The following is a 21904-nucleotide window of genomic DNA, read 5'->3' as shown; positions in this document are numbered from 1 at the left end:
ACTCTGGTTTGGTTGGATATGACAAGAATCACCTAACTCATAAAATCAACTTTCAGACCACTTTAAGGTCCATCCGAAAGGCCAGTCTGAAGATTTCTCTGTTTTGTTCTCTGATCTTTTGCCTTCACCGCAGTGACCATTGGGGCTCATGCCAAGCTCACTTAACCTGGCTTACACATAATTCTAAGAGGGTTTCTCATTCGTCTTCCAAGGACATTCATGTTTATCTGTAAAAGGTGCTTACATTTAATGATATTTTACTCTGTATGCATTTTTTCTCCTATAGACACGTGCCATTAATTATTCATTGTAGACAATATAATGATTGTAACAGCTAACATTTATAGAGCATTTAGCGTGACTAAGAAATTGCATACTTAATTTAATACGGTCACCTACAGATGAGATCGGCATTATACCCATTTCCTAGGTTAGGAAAATGAGGCACAAAAGTTAGCTTGTCCAAGATGATATAGACAGTAAGTCCCAGAGGTACGAACTACCCCAGATCTGTTGGACCCCAGTCTGGGCAGTTAGCCCTCATCCTGTCCAGCTTCTCATGCATCCATGCTGAAAGCTTACCACCTGTGTGTAGGTAGTTCTAAGTAGTTCGTCTAATGAGCAGCTGTCTGCCGTCTGGAAGGCTCCTTTTAACAGCCCGTTCCTGACTTGGAGTCGCGGTTTTCTAGCTGCTGCCAGGAAACAGTTCAGTAGTTATGACCTTCAGTTGTCAGACTGTAGAATTGGCATAGGAATAGAGCTGAAGCTTCCTTTATATGCCTAGAAATAATTAATGAAGAATGGTCGATGTAAATTTCTAAAACTAGATGTAAATGGTTTGGCCTTATATCATAAAATTGAAGATACACATTCCCTTTGACCAGGAAAGCCACTTCTTGTTGCATACCTGAGATAGTCATGTGCTCATCTATATTGGGATATATGTAAGATGATTCAGAGTTGTGTTTTTTGCAATAATAAACCCAAATGTCCATCAGCAACAGATGAATAAATTGTGGTATTTCATTCATATAATGAAACACTATTCAGCAATGCAAATGAACAAAATACATGTAACATGGTTGATTCTTAAACAGAATTTTGAGGCTGGGCATGATGACTCATGCCTGTAATCCTAGTGCTTTGAGAGAGCTAGACAGGAGGCTCACGTGAGGCCAGGAGTTCAAGACCAACCTGGGTAACATTGCAAGACCTTGTCTGCAAAAATGAAAAACTGAAAAAAGTTAGCCAGGCATAGTGGTGCATCCCTGTATCCCAGCTACTTGGGAGGCTGAGACGGAAGGATTATTGAACGTAGAGGTTCAAGGCTGCAGTGAGCTGTGATCACACCACTGCACTCCAGCCTGGGTGACAGAATGAGACCCTGTCTCAAGAAATTGATCTGGTGTGGTGGCTTATGTCTATAATCCCAGCACTTTGGGGGGCTGAGGTGGGTGGATCACTTGAAGTCAGGAGTTCAAGACCAGCCTGGCCAGCATGGTGAAACCATGTCTCTACAGAAAATACAGAAATTAGCCTGGTATGATGACACGTGCCTGTCTGTAATCCCAGCTACTCAGGAGGCTGAGGCAGCTGGTGAAGCAGAGGTTGCAGTGAGCCAAGATCGTTCCACTGTACTCCAGCCTGGGTGACAGAGTGAGACTCTATCTCAAATAAATAAAATAAAATAAAAACCAAAGGAAACACATAATGTTGAACCAAAGAGGCAGACACAAAGGGATATATACTGTATGGTTCCATTTGTACTTCACAAAGTGAAACAAGCACAAGGTAAACAAAACAGAGCTAGGTACGCACAGAGCCAGGGGTTGGTCACGGGGAAAGCAGATAGGGGTGGTCTCAGGAAGGGACACATGAGGAGCTTTGGGGATGCTGGCAGTGTGCCTTCTTGACCCAGGTGCGGGTTGCAGGTATCCACTTCATCGTTTTGTTAAGTGGTGCATTCATGTTTTATAGGCTTTTCTGTATGTGCATTAAAAGGTTAAAATATGTGTTGGCCGGGCACGGTGGCCCACGCCTGTAATCCTAGCACTTTGGGAGAACAAGGCGGGCAGATCACGAGGTCAGGAGTTCGGGACCAGCCTGACCATCTGATCGCAAAACCCCATCTCTAATAAAAATACAAAAATTAGCCAGATGTGCTGGTGTGCTTCTGTAATCCCAGCTACTTGGGAGGTTAAGGCAGGAGAATTGACTGAATCTGGGAGGCGGAGGTTGCAGTGAGCCGAGATCTCGCCACAGCACTGGAGCCTGGGCAAGAGAGTGAGACTCCATCTCAAAAAAAAAGAAAAAAAATACCTGTTTACAGGCCACTTTGCTTGTGTGTTCAAGGGATCCAACTTGACCTGCATTCGAAGTGAACATACAGTTTATGAAGAAGTTTGGCGATGGAATATTTCTGGATGAACAGGACGCTTAGAATAATTATTCTGTCATTCTGTGCTTTTCTTTTGTAAATTGAATGCAGGTATTCCTCTGTTTATGAAGAAAACGCCTTTTTTTTTTTTTTTTTTTGAGACAGAGTTCTACGATTGCACAGGCTGGAGTGCAGTGGTGCGATCTCGACTCACTGCATTCTCAACTTCTTGGGCTCAAGGGCATGATCTGGGCTAACTGTAACCTCTGCATCCCGGGCTCAAGCCATCTTCCCACCTCAGCCTCTTGAGTAGCTGGGACCGCAAACATGCACCACAGTGCCTGGGTAATTTTTCATAGAGATGGAGTTTCACCATGTTGCCCAGGCTGGTTTCAAACTCCTGGGCTCAGACCATCTGCCCACCTTGGCCTCTGAAATTGCTGACGTTAGAGCATGAGCTGCTGTGCCCAGCCTAGAAAACAGACTTTTGACAGGTTACACATAAGTCAGTTCCTGAGGTCATGAGATTTGTATGTATATGTGATTTGAAGCAAATACTTACTCTTTTGATTTATTGTCCAACCCCCGCCACCCTACAATTAATCAGGCTTTTGTTTATTGAGTTTGCTTAATGTTGGGTAGAGCTCTGCTCTGCAGTGTGGCTGACCAGTCACATCCAGCAGAGGGGGAGGGCAGGGGCTGAAGGCCTCCACCCCCATGCGCCCTGGATCCTGCTTCTGAGAGGGACTTCTGGCAGCATCTAAAGGCCAGACTTTTAAGATACTCTTTTTTATATGTTTTATTTTATTTTGGATTTATGGGTACATAGGCATGCTTGTTAATGGGTGGGGATTTGGCTTCTGGTGTACCCATCACCCAGTGGTGAACGTCGCAGCCAGTGGGTAATTTTTTAACCCTCTCTCTCCCAACCCTCCCCCATTTCGGAGTACTCAGTGTCTATTATTTCCATCTTTATTTTTTAAATTTTATTTTAAGATATTTTAAAAATAATACTTTTAGCTGGGTGTGGTGGCTCACTCCTGTAATCCCAGCACTTTGGGAGGCCAAGGCAGATGGGTCACTTGAGGTCAGGAGGTGGAGACCAGCCTGACCAACATGGTGGAACCCCATCTCTACTAAAAATAGAAAAATTAGCCAGATGTGGTGGCAGGCACCTGTAATCTCAGCTACTTGGGAGGCTGAGGCAGGAGAATCGCTTGAACCTGGGAGACGGAGGTTACAGTAAGCCGAGACTGTGCCACTGCACACCATCCTGGGCAACAGAGCGAGACTTTCTCAAAATAATAATAATAATTATTATTATTTTCTTGAAGGATTACAGTTGAAATTCCAAGAAACAAATCTCTGAGGTCAATAATTTTTATTTATGTGACTTATAATCAATAACCATAAATTTAAAAGTCACTAGAAGTGCAAAGCCCATGTTTCTGGGGACAAGTGTGTGTGTGGCAAAATGCAAATAAAATAGTAAGTCCCAGAAGTAACTGTTCACCTGAAAAATTGTGAAAGCATTTTCTGAAAAGTGTGTGCACACACATGAGCACATGAAGTGGCCCAGCACTGAGACGCCTTGCCAGAGGCCTTCCTGCCAGAAGGCAGCTGAGAAAACAGTCTCCAGCCTGCAGGAAAAGGGAGGCCAGCCAGGCAGAAGGCTGAAGGGGACAGGAGGGGTGGCTTTGAGTCCCCTCGAAACATACGTGGACTGCAACCTCTCTGTTTGCGTAACCTGGAAAAACTGCCTGTAGACACTGGATCCACGGCAGGGGTGCCACAAAAAGGTGCTGAGAGTGGTTCTGCAGTGTTCACAGCAGACTTCCTCTGAGCTCAGGATCACCAGTCTTTCAGAAGAGAAAAGAGCTTTGAGATTAATTTCATAGCTGTGGGTTATTCATATTCTTAAAATGGAGATGGGGAAGGAAGTGTGTCAATGAGGAAGGTAAATTACTTTTTAATGAAAGAACTTGTCTGGACAATGAAAGGACTTGACTGCTTGTTAGGTGGTGCTGGTAATATATATAAATGCTTTTTCATTGTGCACTGAAGTATTCCACACATGCCTGGCTAAGACTCTTTTGTAGCCAGCAAGTTAACAGGAGGTAAAATGACTGTATCAGTGCACAGGAAAAAGCGCCCATACTTCGTCCCGGGGGACAAAGAAAGCAGCTTGCTTCTTTCTGGGGAATAAATTTACGATAATGGTTAACATCTATTTGAGGGTTTACTATGTGCGAGGCACTGAACTGCTTACTTTACATTATCCCATTTAATCTTACCTGAAGGGTAAATATTATTATTTCCATTTTATTGTGAGGAAGCTGAGGTACAGAGAGGTCATTCCAAGGTCATCAAGTTAGGAGGTGGTGAGGCTGGCTTGGCAGTGGGCCCCGGAACCCGCAGGGCACTGACGGCGGGTCCTGTTGCCCCTGAGTCCTCCTACGGTCTAGGTGGTTTTAGGTCATATTTTTTGTAATGACACGTTTTCTTTGCTTTTTTGAGGAAAAAAAAGGTCTCAGTCTGTTGCCCAGGCTGGAGTACAGTGGCGCAGTCTTGGCTCACTGCAACCTCCTTCTCCTGGGCTCAGGCAATCCTCCTTCCTTAGCCTCCTTAGTAGCTGGGACTATGGATGTGCGTCACCATACCTGGGTCATTTTTGTACTTTTTGTAGAGATGGGGTTTTGTCATGTTGCCCAGGCTGGTCTCAAGTTTCTAGCCTCAAGTGATCTGCCCACCCCAGCCTCCCAAAGTGCTGGGATTACTGGCATGAGCCAACATGCCCCGTCATGACAGATTTTCAATGTTTTTTTTCCTGTCTGTTTCCAAAAATTAAGCAAATTGTGTATGCTAATTCCCGTGTGGAGGTAGATCCTTAAACTACTATCAGATTTAAAGTCTGTATAAACAAGGTTGTTTTTATCTGGAGAATTGTTGATATAGCTACATGAGCAACATATAATTCGAAGTCTGTCATCAGAGAGGTGTGCTTTTTAAAGCAAAAAATCACTTCTTGACGTATTCACCCTACCCCTTCTGTGCTAAATTAAATGAAAGCTTGAAAATTGCCAGAATTGTGGTGTTTTGCAGCAGTGTATTCCAGTGCCTTTAGGATAATAATAAAAGTCTGTCCTGACTATCGTGATCCCAGCCCAAGTGTATTTATTTTAAAGTCTTAATCTCTTAAAAATAAAATTATAAACTTTAAGATGAGTGTTCCAAATTCTGCTTGGTTTTGTGCTATAGAAATATGAGGAGTTTGGCCAGATCACCTCTTAGTGCCTTTTTCTACATTGTAACTCTACAATTTTATATGACATTTGTTCGTATTAGTCTCCTACCCTAAGTTCTATACCCTAAACAGTTTTATATCAGCGTTAGCACGATGCCAAATGCACAGGAATCACGTAGTAGTCATTATGAGTGGGTTTTAACAGAATTTCAAATTTCTCAACTAAGTCCGTGAGACCTTTACTAATTTGTGTATAATAAAGACAATGTATTTGTCACTTGGGAAGTAGTTTATTATTGTATTGAATACATTTCAGTCATTTAGCATCTTAATTTAAAGGCATTTATATAGCCTTTTAAAAATCAAACCTTTTGAGATAATCATGATTCATACGCAGTTACAAGAAATACTAGAAGCCCAGGTGTGGCGGCTCATACCTGTAGCACCAGCTACTTGGGGAGGCTGAGGCAGGAGAAGCAGCAGCTACTTGGGGAGGCTGAGGCAGGAGAAGCACCAGCTACTTGGGGAGGCTGAGGCAGGAGAAGCGCCAGCTACTTGGGGAGGCTGAGGCAGGAGAAGCAGCAGCTACTTGGGGAGGCTGAGGCAGGAGAAGCGCTTGAGCCGGAGAGTTTGGGTTCAGCCTGGGCCGCACAGTGAAACCCTGTAAAACAGCAGAAAAAGAAGCAATAGAGATACACTGCATGCCTTTTGCTCACTCCCCCAGTGATTAACATCTTGCAGAACTATAGTACATTGTCAGCGAGGATATTGACATTGCAACAGGGTCCAGCACGCTTTTACCACCACAGAGATCCCTCTCGTTGTCTTTTTATAGCCACACCTTCTTCTCTGCACCTCGAATTCTTCCTTAAGCCCAGCGACCACTGTCAGTTCTCCATTTCCGGAACTTTGTCTTTTAAGAATCTTGTATAAAAGGAATCCTACAGCACGTAACTGCTTGGGATTCACTTTTCTCATTTATCATCTGCTGAGGGCCATCCGGGTTGTCCTGAGGATTAGCAGTCTGTTCTTTCCTTTTTTTTTTCCTTTTTTTTTTTTTTTGAGAGGGAGTTTTGCTCTTGTTGCCCAGGCTGGAGTGCAGCGGCACAATCTCGGCTCACTGCAACCTCCACTTCCTGGGTTCAAGCAGTTCTCTTCCCTCAGCCTCCCAAGTAGCTAGGATTGTAGACATGCACTACCACAGCCAGCTAATGTTGTCTATTTAGTAGAGACGGGATTTCTCCATGTTGCTCAGGCTGCTCTTGAACTCCTGACCTCAGGTGGTCTGCCCGACTCGGCCTCCCAAAGTGCTGGGATTACAGGCATGAGCCACCGCACTGAGCCAGTCTGTTCCTTTTTATTGGTGGATAGTTTTACCTGGAACGGATGTTCCACAGTTTAGTTAACCAATTACCCGTTGAAGGACACGGGGGTCATTTCCAGTTTGTGGCTACTTTGATTAAAGCGTCCATAAACATTTGTGTATAGGTTTTTCTGTGAACATGAGTTTCATTTGTTTGGATAAGTGCCCAGGAGTACAATTGCTGGATGATGCCGTGGTTGCATGTTGAGTTTTATAGAGAACTGCCAAACAGTTTTCCGAAGCGGCCGTATCTTTTCATGTTCCCATCAGGAACGTATGAGTGATCTAGTTTCCCCCAACCGGCATTTGATGTTGTCTCTATTTTTTATTTTAGCCGTTCTGATTGTTGTGTGATGATAGCTCATTGTGCTTTGAATTCTCATTTCCCTAACAGCTAACGATTTCAAACATATTTTCATATGTTTGTTGGCCATTCATATATCCTCTTCAGTGAAATGTCTCTTTGTGTCTTTTACCCATTTTCTAATTGAATTATTTGGTCTCTTGCTGTTGTGTTTCAAGGGTTCTTTGCATATTCTAGATATCAGTCCCTCACCAGGTGTGTGGTTTGGAGTTGTTTTCTCTCATTCTGTAGCTTTTCTCTGCAGCTTCTTAACAGGGTCTTTGGCAAAGCAAACATTTGAAATTTTCGTCATGTTTTTGGTGTCAGGTCTTCGAACTCTGCCTGGTCCTAGATCCCACAGACTTTTTCCTCATATATTTTTTATCTTAAAGTTTTATAGATTATATTTTAATCCATAGTCCATTTCGAGTTAATTTTTGTTTAAGATACGAGATTAGGTCAAGGTTTTGTTTGTTTGTTTTTTGGCTCGTAGATGTCCACTTACCCAGTGCCAAATGGTGCAAGGCCCTCTACTCTATTAAATTGCTTTTGTACCTTTGCCAAAGATTGCTTGGGCATATGGGCTTATTCATACGGACCTATTTTTGGATTCTCTGTTCTGTTCACTTGATCTGTGTCCCTCTGTCAGTACTGCACTGTCTCAATTACTGTAGTTGTATAAAAAGATTTGAAGCCTATGCAGTGGCTCATGCCTGTAATCCCAGCACATTGGGAGGCCAGGGCGGGAGGATCACTTGAGGTCAGGAGTTCAAGACCAGCCTGGCCAACATGATGAAACGCCGTCTCTACTAAAAATACTAAAATTAGCTGGGCATGCTGGTGCACGCCTGGGATCCCAGCTACTTGGGAGGGTGAGGCAAGAGAATCCAGGAGACAGAGGTTTCAGTGAGCTGAGGTCATGCCATTATACTCCAGCCTGGGCGACATTTCAAAAAAAAAAGCCTTGAAATGGAGTAGACTGGTTAGTTCTGTATTCTTTTTTTGAAAATGCTTTAGCTTTTGTAGTTCCTTTGTCTTTCCATATAAATTTTAGGGTAATATTGTCTATATAGAAAAGTTGGCTGGGATTTTGGTAGGATTTGCATTAAACATGTGTATGAATTTGGGGGAAATTGATGTCTTTACTATATGGAGCCTTCCAATCCGTGGACACAGTGTGTCTTCTCATTTATTTAGATTTCCTTTGATTTCTTTCATCTGAATTGTTTAGTTTTTTATTTCCAAGTCCTATACGTGTTTTGTTAGATTTACAACGAAGCATTGTCTTCTATTGAACAATTGTAAATGGCACTGTATTTTTAATTTCAGTGTCCATGTGTTCATGTGTTGGGGTTCAGGGATTCAGGGTGCCCTCAGCTCCCCTGAGAGGACGTTTCTCCAGGTTCCTGGTCTCCCGCACTCTCAAGAATGAGAGAGGGGACCACGGCGCAGTGCGCAGTAAATGCCGGACTCAAAAGTGTTTGCAGAAAGTGATTTATTGAAAGAGAGAGAGAAACAGGAGAAGGAACGGCTAACTCTCACACTGAGCGAGAGAATCCGGAAAGATGGAATCCAGGAGAGGAAAGCAGCTTCCACACTGAGCGGAAGGGAACAGAGAGAGATGGAGTTTAGGAGGGGAAGACAGGCTTCCCCGAGAGTGTGGAAGGGGACCCCAGAGGGGAAATCCAGGAGAGAGGAAGACGGCTTCCACGTAGGGAGTGTTTGTGGAAGGAGACCCAAACGTGGAGTCCGAAGGGGTGTGGAAGAAGGGGACTTTTAACCTGGGAGGAATCCCCCGACCTTCTCTAAGACCCCGGGCCAATGAAAAGTCTTCTGCTGGAGTGATGGACTTAGTTTCTTCCCACCCCTGCGAAATTTAAACATAAACAGTTAAATCTGATGCAGAGAGATGGGAGTGGGGCGTGGCGCTGGGAAGTTCTTGCCCTTAAAACTATGCCCCCTTGTGGACCTGGAAAGAGAACACATTCCCTCGTGTGTTCATTGCTTGTACGTAGAAATATAGTTGATTTTCATATGCTCATCTTGTGTACTACAACCTTGCTGAATTCACTAGTTGTATGAGTTTTACCTTTTATTTAAAGTCCCAAATCTTTAACACTTTCTATGTGCCAGACATTATGCTGAAGTAAGACATTTCTTGTAGTTGTCCAAGCCAGTAAGTGGTGGAACTGGGATCTTGATACATAAATCATTTATCTACTGCATTAGTTCATTTCACAAATTCTTTAGCAGAGCTTATTTGAACCACAATGAATCTAGACACAAGGTCCCGCCCTTCTGAGCCCACAGCCTGAAACTAGTAGAATTAATACAAGTGATGATGTAGCTATGATAGATTCAAACTAAATGAATTAATTGATTACAACTTAATGCATTTACTAGTTCATTCTGTAAGTGGGTGAGGCAAGGAAGGGCACCTTAGCCAGTCTGGAGTTGGGTGAGGTGCCCAGGGAGGGCTTCCTAAAGAAACATTGTTGCAGGGCCTCATGGCCCACACCTGCAATCCTAGTGCTTTGGGAGGCCAGGACAGGAGGATCACTTGAGCCCAGCAGTTTGAGAGCAGCCTGGGCAACACAGCGACACCCTGCCTATTAAAAAAGAGAGAAGAAAGAAAGGAAAGAAGGAGAAGGAACCCATGCTAATTCTCCCAAGCCTGATTCTTATCAACTCACATCAGTTTTTGACATTCAGAGATGTCTGTGATAAAAGTTCATATGATGAGAATTCTAAATGTTGCTTGTCAAAGAACCCAAGAACTCCTGGACAAAGTTGAATGCAGCTCTCCGCTGGTCTCTGCATCTTCCTCACCTCCTTCACTTGCTGCTGTCTCAGCCCTGCCCCTTCCACCTGGCCCCTGGCCCCCGGACTCTGGCCTCTCTGAGTGAGCAGCACAGTCCCGTCTAAGTCGACCTGTCTGCCTGCCGGCTGCTGCTGGGTGCTGCTGGGTGCTGCTGGGTGCTGCCGGCTGCTGCTGGGTGCTGCTGGCACTGGTCCCCCTGAACATTCTCCATGCCTTCCTTTCCATGGCACCAGTTTCTGCCTCTCCTTTGGGTTTTTTTCCCTTTTCCTTCTCGCATGCTGGGTTTTGGAGTCATTTGAGATGGCAGGTGGGCCATTCGAGTAGCTGTAGGGTCAGGCTCCCTTTCTGCCAGTTCATTTGGGAAAAATCTTCCATGTCACTAAGCTCTTGTAACAGTAGCTACAAAAGTTGCTTGTTTGTTGGGAACTGAAATCTGCCAGTATAGAGATTTGCCCTCAGATGGATTTCCAGGTAAAGACAGACCCCCGTTCCCATCGAGCAGAGACGGAGTGGCCCCTCCTGGCACTGCTGTGTCCACTGATGGCATGCAGCATTCAGGGCTACTCTGTCAGGTGGCATAGCTCTCCCTTTGCATGGGAGTGGGTGTCCCACAGCCAGCACTGTCCCTGCCTGTGCCTTCCCTCCCAGCCCTGTGGCTGTGTGCTGAGTGCACCAGCCCCTCTTCTACCTTTGGACTGAGGAGGCGTGTTCCTCTTCCCATGTCTCCCTGACTGTAGGAGAGATCTCTCATCTTTGAGTCGGCATGGAAGAAGGAGAAGGACATCGTTTCCAAGGAGATAGAGAAGCTCCGCATGTCCATCCAGACCCTGTGCAAGAGCGCACTTCCCCTGGGAAAGATCATGGACTATATCCAGGAAGACGTGGATGCCATGCAGAATGAGCTGCAGCTGTGGCACACTGAGAACAGGCAGCACGCTGAGGCCCTGCAGCAGGAGCAGAGGTGGGGGGAGTATTGGAGGGGGGTAGTCATGGGGAGGGGGACTGTAGCAGGAGCAGAGGTGGGGGGAGTATTGGAGGGGGGTAGTCATGGGGAGGGGGACTGTAGCAGGAGCAGAGGTGTTGGGGGGTATTGGAGGGAGGTAGGAATGGGGAGGGAGCCCTGCAGCAGGAGCAGAGGTCGGGGGGTTACAGAGCAGGGGAGTAATGGGGAGGAGGCCCTGCAGCAGGAGCAGAGGTGGGGGGTAGCAGAGGGGGGTAGTCATGGGGAGGGGCTCCTGCAGCAGGAGCAGAGGTGGGGGGATCACAGAGGGGGAGAGTAATGGGGAGGGGGCCTGCAGCAGGAGATTTGGGCAGTAGCAGAGTGGGGTCCCCAAAGTGGATGGTGACTTTGCTGCATACGTCCTTGTCCCAGAGGCTGTTCTGTATATAATTTAAGGACTTCAAGCTTATCATTGAAGAAATACTAACTGATGCTTTTCTAAATCTCATGTTTGACTTCACTTTTGGTTGTGGCAGGCGTCTTGGAAATAAGAAATACATTTTATCCTTTTCTTTGGATGAAAGGAATAATTCACTCTTGTTGTCTTTCAATGTCTGAACTAAGAAGCCAGCACACGCTGAGCTGAGTGACCAGCCGCTGGTTTTGTTCCCCCTCAGTATCACAGACTGTGCTGTGGAGCCCTTAAAGGCCGAGCTGGCGGAGCTGGAGCAGATGATCAAGGACCAGCAGGACAAGATCTGCGCCGTGAAGGCCAACATCCTCAGGAATGAGGAAAAAATCCAGAAAATGGTGTATAGTATCAATTCGACCTCGCGAAGGTGAACACTCAAGTCACCCCAGTTTAAAAGCAAAAAGGAAGACAGAAAATCGTTACTCTAAGTTCCAGTTTGCTAAGAAAATGAACAGTTTACAATGTTATTATCCAACTAATTTTCAGAGCTTCAAAACTGTAAGCATGTTAAGTGTATTAAAAAAACCCATGTTTTCTTACCTCCTTCCAGATGAAATACTGGCTAGTTATAAATAGCGCTTCCAAACACCTCTGAAAAGTTTTTCTGAAAGCCTGTTCTTTGTGTTTCTGCCGCATCCTGTTTAGCCTGTACCAGAACTCTCGAGCAGGTAAGTGGTGTTGGCATACCAAGGGAACAGCGGCCCTTTATTTTGGTTTAGTAAAAAGACTTTCAGAGGTCACTGCCGAATGAAGGCTGACTGTATACTTTGCGATAGGCACTTTATAAGTAGAATGAGGCCTGAAAATGAATACATTATATTTTTAGTTAATTTCCATTTGAAAGGGCTAATCTCAGACTGTCTCCATGTAAGGTAGGAATCAACTGGGTTGCTTTTGTTTTTTGACCTTTTTGTAATTGCATGTACTACTTCTCTATGTGATTTTCTTCTTGATCTCTATTATCTTTTGCTTGTGTTTCTACTCCTTAAAGTTCATAAATTTACAAAGGAGATTTCAGTGTGGCCGTTATGGACATTATCTGGAAATTGTCATGGACCACATCCTTGCTTTCTTCAGCATTGTACCCAGGTGGTCCTTGAACAGTCCAGCACAGCTCCTCGGAGTCCTTGTCCTCCTTAAGAGGGGCTTGCTCTGCGAGGCATTGGCACAGGCGTCCCCAAACTGCGGCCCCCTGAGGCCATTTATCCGGCCCCCCGCCGCACTTCAGGAAGGGGCACCTCTTTCATTGGTGGTCAGTGAGAGAAGCACAGTATGTGGCGGCCCTCCAATGGTCTGAGGGACAGTGAACTGGCCCCCTGTGTAAAAAGTTTGGGGACGCCTGCTTTGGCATCATGCCTTTTCCTCTGCATATGTGCACGCCCAAGAAATGGGAGCTTAGAAAAACTACATAAGGAAGACGTGAAAGTATGCACTGATTTACAACATTTTTTTGATGTTAGCCATTTTTTTTGGAAATTGTTTTTTAAATCAAAGGTTTTTTTTTAAAAAAAACATGGTTTATAGTTTTTCACTTACAGATATTGTTGTAAATACTCAGCAGTCTTAAGTTATTGTATGAAGACATACTTACAGATCTTGAGGTCTGGATCCTAATACTTTTATTTCTTGATAGTGTGTTTATTATGTAAACTAAGGAGTGCCATTTAAATTGTCAGAATTGCTTGGTTTTGTTTATTTTTTATTGAGACAGAGTCTCATTCTGTTGCCCAGGCTGGAGTACAGTGGCACCATCGCAGTTCACTGCAACCACCGCCTCCCGGGTTCAAGCAATTCTCCTGCCTCAGCCTCTTGAGTAGGTGGGACTACAGGCGCACGCCACCAGGCTAATTTTTGTATTTTTAGTAGAGATGGGGTTTCACCGTGTTGGCCGGGATGGTCTCAACTTCCTGACCTTGTGATCCACCCACCTCGGCCTCCCAAAGTTCTGGGATTACAGGCGTGAACCACTGCGCCTGGCCAGGCTTTGTTTCTTTAAGGATTAGCACAAATGGCACAGTTTGGTTTTTCTTCGTACAGTTTCATTTTTCCAAAATGAATTCCGTACTGAGGTAGTTTTGTGATTTTCTGAGCTGAGTGAGTTCAGGAGCAGATTATTAAGATCTGCCATTCTGAAATATTGGTTTTCTTCTCCTTCCTACGGTGCACCATAAAATTCTGTTTGATCAGATTATATTAAATACATTTTGGGGGAGCGGAGGGACATTAGTTAAGTAGTCCTTCGTGTATTTATAATCTCTTTTCTACTGAATCAAATGACTTAGCCGTGAGCCTGAATGGCCCCTGCCTCACTTCAAGTTAAGATGTCCGCCTTTTATGAATTTGTATATATAAATAGAATTTGGGGATTGCAAAAAAATTGCATACATTGTATGTAAGTAAATTTTTTTATGAAGTAGTCTGTCAAATTGTATCATAAAGTTTATTTTTCTTTTATACGTAAATCATTAAAAAAATCACATATTTTTTCCATAAGTGTATGGATTGTGCAGTTCAATTCACACATGGAAAAATCATAAGCATTTGGATTTTTTATTTACAAATGTGTGCACTTGGTTTTTCTTGTGAGGAAAGTGCAGGGAAATAGACTTCATTCATACTGTGACACTTTATCTCTTTTTAGTAGGAATTGAAGTCTTACAAGACAGGTAAGCATTTGGCAGAGATTGTAAGATCATTTGTGAAGTTTTAGAAGGTCTCTACATGTGATTGTTACTGAATCTTATTGTAGACATTAGATCCTGATCTTATTTAATTTGAGAAATTTAATTTTTCTCTTATTTTGAGAAAATACACAAATGGGATTATTTTTCTATACGTTGGTTTATAAGTTTTCAGGAAGTACTGGAGTCATACTTCAGGAATTTGAATTTAAAAGTTGAACTGATGGTAATTTATATTCAAAGGAAATGCATAATAAACCTTTGGAAGAAACAGTTCAAGACTAAAATGCAGCTTTCTACTTTTATATTCATCCTTCTTTTTCTTTTTAATAATCAACTTTAAAAAACTGAAATCTATCAAGCAAAATGCTGTCATTTGGTGACAGAAAGTGCTACTTAGGATTTGGGCGATGTGGAATTGTGTTCAGTGTATTGACAAGTGCCCCTGAACTATTCCGGCACTGCTCTTCTGATCTGCCCTGGACTGAAGGGTATATCTTCTGTTGGTCGATGTGCCCCGTGTCGTGGCACATGAATAAGAGAAAAAATGGCCAGGGTCTTTTACCAGCTTTTGGATCAGTAGCCAGTGCGGGAGGCAGCAGCAAGCAGGACCAGCAGCCTGTTTGGGCTTCCGTAGGAGTCTGCTTCAGAAGGAGGCCGCGCCCAAGCAGGATCCCGGCTCGGCATGTCACCATTGGAAGGCGCTAAGCACCCAGGCCTGGACTTGGCTCCCTGCTCTGGGCTCTTCTTTCCACACCCAAAAGTGCAGAGAGTAACCTTGTTCATGGCACCTCTAGGGAGACCACTGTGGGCTCTTCTGAGGGGCTCCCCGGCACAGACGAATGTAGCAAAGCAGAAGTGAGAAATGTTAAGTCAAGCGTGAGCCTAAGTCGGAGGGGAAGGAACAGCTGTTCTCAGCTATCGCAAATGCAACTGCTTGCGGCATTTGGGCTCCGAGTCTAATTCTAGGCTATGAGACACTACTAATAAAAACGCTATTTTTCTAAAAGGTGTTTGGGTAAGTGTGGTTTATGCAAGCTTTACATTGGGGCATTAGTGAAACTCCCTGAAAAGAACCCCTTTTGCTTATTATGTGTATTTTCATAAAGGGAGATTGAGAGGGACTTTGGTTTCTTTTAAATTCAGCAAGAGCAAAGAAATTTAAATGGCTTTTAAAGCTATGAAACTTGGTGGGGTGTGGTGGCCCATGCCCGTAATCCCAGCACTTTGGGAAGCCAAGGCAGGCAGATCACCTGAGATCAGGAGTTCAAGACCAGCCTGGTCAACATGGTGAAACCCCCGTCTCTGCTAAAAATACAAAAAAATTAGCCGGGTATGGTGACACATGCCTGTAATTTCAGCTACTTGGGAGGCTGAGGCAGGAGAATCACTTGAACCATGGAGGTAGAGGTTGCAGTCAGCTGAGACTGTGCCACTGCACTCCAGCCTGGGTGAAAGAGTGAGACTCTGTCTCAAAAAAAAAAAAAAAAATTATAAAATTTGTTTTGTCCAGGCGTGGTGGTTCATGCCTGTAATCCCAGCACTTTGGGAGCCGAAGATGAAGATGTGAGAATTGCTTGAGCCCAGGAGTTCATGGCCAGCCCTGGCAACATAGTGAGGCACCATCAAAATAAACACAAATGCTGGGCATGTTGGCATGTGCCTATAGTCCTAGTTAGGAGGCTGAGATGGGAGGCTCACTGGAGCCTAGGAGTTTGAGGCTGCAGTGAGTCATGGTCATGCCACTGCATTCCAGCCTCGGTGACAGAGCAAGACCCACTCTGAAATAATACTACATAAAACTTTTTAAAAATCCATATATAGAGCTGAGTTCCGAACTGGTTATCAGTTTGTTAAACCAAGCAAATTGGTCTTTTGGTACGAAAATGGAGTTCAAACGAAAGTTAAAGTGCACGTATTCCAAGAAGGTGGTGCTCTGGTCAGCCAGGGCAGAATCACGCACGTCCTTGTAAATGAGTGCCGTCAAACGTGTGTGTCCAGATTTGCTGCTGTGTGGTTTTGGCGAAGGCACCATGGAAACCTCTGGGTATCTTCTGAGGAAGCCGGGCACCCAGAGCCATGTGATTCGAGGCGGGGCTGGCCCTGCTCCACTGTGCACATGGATGGTAGGGTCTAATTTATGTTCTCCAGCAGCCAGGCATGGCACCCTGCAGATAGCACTATGTGTGTGTTTTTTAAGGAAAATTATCCTTACTGTCAATCATGTATCAGTATCATCCCTAGTCATGCCAGGGATTCATGTTTGGATAACGAATTCATATTTCTAAAGTATTCATTTCCTTTCATTTAAAGGGCTTTTAATGGAAGAGGTAATACATTAACATGGATCCACAATCACAGCCGAAAGGGTCCTCACTGGGAGTCCCCTCCCGAGGTCCCTGTCTGCCTTGCCTCTTGCTCCTGCAGGCACCGTTTGCATTAGACTCTTGTACAAGCAGATACGAATACTTACTTTTATACCCCCACAACATACAGTTTCACAAAAGGTCATAATCTATACCCTGTTCTGAACCTTGGCTTTTCGGGTTTATCCAATCGGTGGGGACCTCAGTGTGTCCACCCAAGACACCATCCTCACTCCCTTCCGGGCTGCCTGGATCTCCCCAACGCAGCTGCCTGGATCTCCCCCCACACAGCTGCCTGGATCTCCCCCCACGCAGCTGCCTGGATCTCCCCCCACGCAGCTGCTTGGATCTCCCCCCATGAAGCTGCCTGGATCTCCCCCACGCAGCTGCCTGGCTTCTCCTGCTGGCTCCCTGGTGCTCAGTCGTGTAGTTTCTAGTCTTGTGCCATTAAAAGCAATGCCACCATGCGCTGGGAAAAGCTTTGTTCTCCCTTCATCTCTTTTTTTTTGAGATGGAGTCTTACTCTGTCTCCAGGCTGGAGTGCAGTGGCACGATTTCAGCTCACTGCAACCTCTGCCTCCAGTTTCAAATGATTCCCCTGCCTTAGCCTCCCAAGTAGCTGGGACTATAGGTGCACGCCACCATGCTTATGCCCAGCTAATATTTTTTTCTTTGTATCTTAGTAGAGATGGGGTTTCACCAGTTGGCCCGGAGGGTCTTGACCTCCTGACCTTGTGATCCACCCGCCTTGGCCTCCCAAAGTGCTGGGATTACAGGTGTGAGCCACCACGCCCAGCCCTTCTGTGTCTGATGTGTGGATAGATACCCAGAAGCGAGACTGCAGCGTCAAAGCACACGTCTGCGCAGTGCTGGTGGGTGTTGCCAGATGCTGTTTGTGGATGGTTCCTTGTCGTTCCTGCACCAGAAAACGTGGAAGTGCCTCTTCCCTGCAGCCTCCCAGCAGCGGCTGGCCACACGTTGAGATTTCCACTACTCGGGCAATAAAGAGGATCTCAGTGTGGTTTTAATTTGCACTTTGACGTTTTGACCGAGTTGTGGCCTCTCTTGATGTGTTTAAGGGCCATTTGCTTGTTTGCTTTTCTGTTCTGTTCAGCTCATTGCCCTTGATTCTGTGGGACTCTTGGTTTTTCCCTTCTGGATTTCTGGAAGCGCTTCCTGGTTTGAGTTCATATTATTTTCCAGTTTGCCTTTTGACTGTGCTATGGCTTCCTTCCCCCAGGGCGATGCTGGACGGATACCAAGGGCCGTCCTTGTGATTTTACGAGAGGCTGCCAGGAACAATGGCGACGGCTGTTTTCTGATGTTAAAGACATACTCTTCTGTTCCTGGTCACAGAGAACCTCTAGCAGGAATGGATGTTGAATTTTCTTGTCTGTTAAGGTGACCACATTTTCTCTCCTTGGCTTAGTAACGTGCTATTCTAGATTACCCAATGTGAAAATATCCTGCTGGGCACAGTGGTTCACGCCTGCAATCCCAGCACATTGGGTGGCCGAGGCGGGTGGATTGCCTGAGTTTGGGAGTTTGAGACCAGCCTGACCAACATGGAGAAACCTTGTCTCTACTAAAAATACAAAATTAGCTGGGTGTGGTGGTGCATGCCCTGCAATCCCAGCTACTCGGGAGGCTGAGGCAGGAGAATCACTTGAACCTGGGAGGCGGAGGTTGCGGTGAGCCGAGATCACACCACTGCACTCCAGCCTGGGCAACAAGAGCGAAACTCTGTCTCAAAAAAAAAAAGAAAAGAAAATATCTTTTGTTCACAGACGAAGTCCAGCATGGTCAGGCAGGCAGTTCCTCCGTCGTGCTGAGTGGTTCGGCCACACACGCATGAGTCTACTGCGTCCTACTGCCCAGTGCTTGTTGGCTGGCAGTGTGGTTGGGGGCATACTCTGTTGCTTGATTAACCCCAGCCGTGGGTGGATACTGTGTCCCTGGGTCTTGGCTGTAGCTCTAGAACCAGCTTGCATTCCTGCCTCTCCCCCAGGAGTCGGGGTCTCCTATTCCTTCCCAGCTACAGGGGTTCCCCCAGTGCCCTAAGGCTGACAGGCTGCTCACCTGTCCCTGAACAGTGTCTTCTGTCCCATAGGGGAGAAGATTTCAGCAGGAGTTCTGTGCTCTCCTACAGTGACTACGGTTGGACGCTTCTCCCCTGTGGGATAGAAGACACTGTTCAGGGCCGGTGAGAGGCCTGTCGGCCGTAGGGCACGGGAAACCTGCTGGAGCTGGGACGGGAATGGCAGACAGGGCCCTTAGGGCAGAGGGTCTTTCTCAGGTGTGCACAGCGAGGGACACTTACAGCTCTCTCCAGTCTTTGCTGAGAGGTTTTGTGGAAACAGCCTTGTTGGGGCAGCTGACCCCTGTTGAGGCCCTGGGGGACATCTTGTTCTCTCTCCTGGAGCATACTTGTCCTGTAGCTACCCCACTGAGTTCTGCTCCCCAGGCTGGCCTGCACTCCCTACCCTACTCTGCCACTTGGCTGTCTGTCCTTAGGTTTGTCCAGCTGTTTTTCATCTTAAGAAATTCCACGCCGGGCGCGGTGGCTCAAGCCTGTAATCCCAGCACTTTGGGAGGCCGAGGCGGGTGGATCACAAGGTCAATAGATCGAGACCATCCTGGTCAACATGGTGAAACCCTGTCTCTACTAAAAATACAAAAAATTAGCTGGGCATGGTGGCGTGTGCCTGTAATCCCAACTACTCAGGAGGCTGAGGCAGGAGAATTGCCTGAATCCAGGAGGCGGAGGTTGCGGTGAGCCAAGATTGTGCCATTGCACTCCAGCCTGGGTAACAAGAGTGAAACTCTGTCTCAAAAAAAAAAAAAAAAAAAAAAAAGCCGGGCGCGGTGGCTCAAGCCTGTAATCCCAGCACTTTGGGAGGCTGAGGCAGGTGGATCACAAGGTCAAGAGATCGAGACCATCTGGTCAACATGGTGAAACCCCGTCACTACTAAAAATACAAAAAATTAGCTGGGCATGGTGGCACGTGCCTGTAATCCCAGCTACTCAGGAGGCTGAGGCAGGAGAATTGCCTGAACCCAGGAGGCGGAGGTTGCGGTGAGCCGAGATCGCACCATTGCACTCCAGCCTGGGTAACAAGAGCGAAACTCCGTCTCAAAAAAAAAAAAAGAAAAAAAAGAAATTCCAGGCCAGGTGCGGTGGCTCAAGCCTGTAATCCCAGCACTTTGGGAGGCCGAGGCGGGTGGATCACGAGGTCGAGAGATCGAGACCATCCTGGTCAACATGGTGAAACCCTGTCTCTACTAAAAATACAAAAAATTAGCTGGGCATGGTGGCACATGCCTGTAATCCCAGCTACTCAGGAGGCTGAGGCAGGAGAGTTGCTTGAACCCAGGAGGCGGAGGTTGCGGTGAGGCGAGATCGTGCCATTGCACTCCAGCCTGGGTAACGAGCGAAACTCCGTCTCAAAAAAAAATAGAAATTCCAGCCAGGCCTAGTGGCTCACACCTAAAATCCCAGCTAAAATCCTCAGGCAAGTGGATCACCTGAGGTCAGGAGTTCAAGACCAGCCTCACCAACATGGCGAAACCCCATCTCTACCATAAATATAAAAATTAGCCAGGTATGGTGGCATGCACCTGCAATCCCAGCTACTTGGGAGGCTGAGTCAGGAGAATCACTTGAACTTGGGAGGCGGAGTTTGCAGTGAGCCGAGATTGCGCCACTGCACTCCAGCCTGGTGGCAGAGCAAGACTCCATCTCAAAAGAAAAAAAAAAAAAGAAATTCCAGAGTGGAAATGCTCAAGTTGCTGTCTACCACTTCTGAAGGTGTTTCCTAGGTCTTAACCCAAACAGGCTTGAGAGGTCGTTCACACAGATTGACTTCGAAAGTCTGGCCCCAAGCAGTGCCTTGCTTTTCACCCTGGCCCCTGTGTCTTGTTCATGGGTCTTGCAGCATTGTTTCTGAAGCACAGACAAGGTTTATCATCAATGGTAAGTGGCGGGTCTGTGTGGGGTTCAAACTTGAACAGGCAGCAGCTGAGGCAAGAACCACGTTATGTGCCCTGTGGAGCCCATGGCACGGGCCCTGACCACCAGGCCTCCTGTTCCACCACCGCCCTTCTAGGGCTTGTGGCTAGACCCCTTCTCCCGTGCCCCGTTTTGTGGGTGGTGGGCATAGCTTCAGGCCTTCTGTCACCTTTTGGGCCTCTTTCCTCTCCCCTGCCAAACCTCACCTCTGCAGGGTAAATTTTGCTACTTCTCGAGGTGGTGTGGAAGAACATGGGTGTGGGGTCAGGACACTCTGTCAGGTGTGGGCATGTGATTTGGGGTGCTCCTGTCTCTTCTTTGAGCCTCGGTTGTCTGCCGAGAGGTTGTCTTAGCCCAGGGAGCACACGTGGCTCATGGGTGCCTGGTGAGCATTGGTATGGGGCACGCTGGTGGCATGTGCTGTCCCTTGCCTCGCTGGTTGCCTGGCAGGGCCTGGGGGCTTCTGCTCAGCTCTGACCCTTCAGGAGCAGCTGCCTGTGGCCCTGTCTTGGTGGATGGTCTCACGTCTCCTAGGCAGAGAAGCCGATGGCTGAAATGTGCCGTGAAGACACGGTGGTGTTCAGCAATGCCTCTGCCATGGTTGCATAGCTTTCTGCTAGCATGTTTCTGTGAGCCCCAGAGCCCAGACCTCACACCTGAGGACGAACCTCAGGCACAGGCAAGTTGGCTTCAGCCTCGGCCTCTGGTGGGAGTGGGGGCTCAAGCCTGTGGTTGGGAGCTTGGCTTCTTGGGAGGGGGTGTTGGGCCTCCTAGTAGTGGCATTGGGATGAGAGGCACCTGCCAGAAATTTGTGGTTTCAAAGCCAGGCATGTGACCCTTTAGAGCTAATGGGGCCTGACAGTTGTGGGAAGCATTTGTTTTATTTTCATAAACTGCACAAAATCATTCTGACTTGAGCAGCGAGAAATCAGCGGTTCTGCTGCAAATGCTTCCCTGGGCCCCGTCAGAAAGGCTGCCGCCATCTGCCAGACCAACCAGTGAGGACAAGTGGGGCTGATGGCTGCGGGTAGGAGACACTAGGGCTGGCTTCCCCTGCCCCGTGGGCCCTAGGGACAGCCCAAGGAGCAACAGGAGAGAGAGGCTTCAGATGTGACAGTGAGGGACCCCCCAACAGGACTAGACTCCCGAGAGGACTGGGTGGTATCTGTGTCCAGTTCTGATGTGGGGACCCTGTGGTCTGGACGCACAATAGTGAAGCCTCCCAGACCCTTTGCTCTCCCCATCCAGGGGACCTGGGGTGAGAGGGACCCTCCCCTCCTGCAGCCCA

At 46.7% G+C, this 21904-nt stretch overlaps 1 protein-coding gene across 7 annotated transcripts in view; it reads left to right on the top strand.

The window, feature by feature from the left end:
* TRAF3IP1 (TRAF3 interacting protein 1) overlaps positions 1-19251 on the top strand; it is an 80441-nt gene extending 61190 nt beyond the window's left edge. For all 7 annotated transcript variants that reach the window (XM_074398768.1, XM_074398769.1, XM_074398767.1 and 4 more), the window contains 2 exons: positions 10886-11109; positions 11766-19251. In XM_074398768.1, the coding sequence (XP_074254869.1) occupies positions 10886-11109; positions 11766-11931 (390 nt within the window). In that variant the 3' untranslated portion in view covers positions 11932-19251. The remainder of the gene's footprint in view (positions 1-10885; positions 11110-11765) is intronic.
* Positions 19252-21904: the final 2653 nt, after the last annotated feature.

Source organism: Saimiri boliviensis, chromosome 5, assembly GCF_048565385.1.
Source record: "Saimiri boliviensis isolate mSaiBol1 chromosome 5, mSaiBol1.pri, whole genome shotgun sequence".
In the NCBI taxonomy this organism is placed as follows: Eukaryota; Metazoa; Chordata; class Mammalia; order Primates; family Cebidae; genus Saimiri; species Saimiri boliviensis.
Note: the sequence above shows the minus strand (reverse complement) of the source record. Positions and strands in the feature narration are given on the sequence as shown.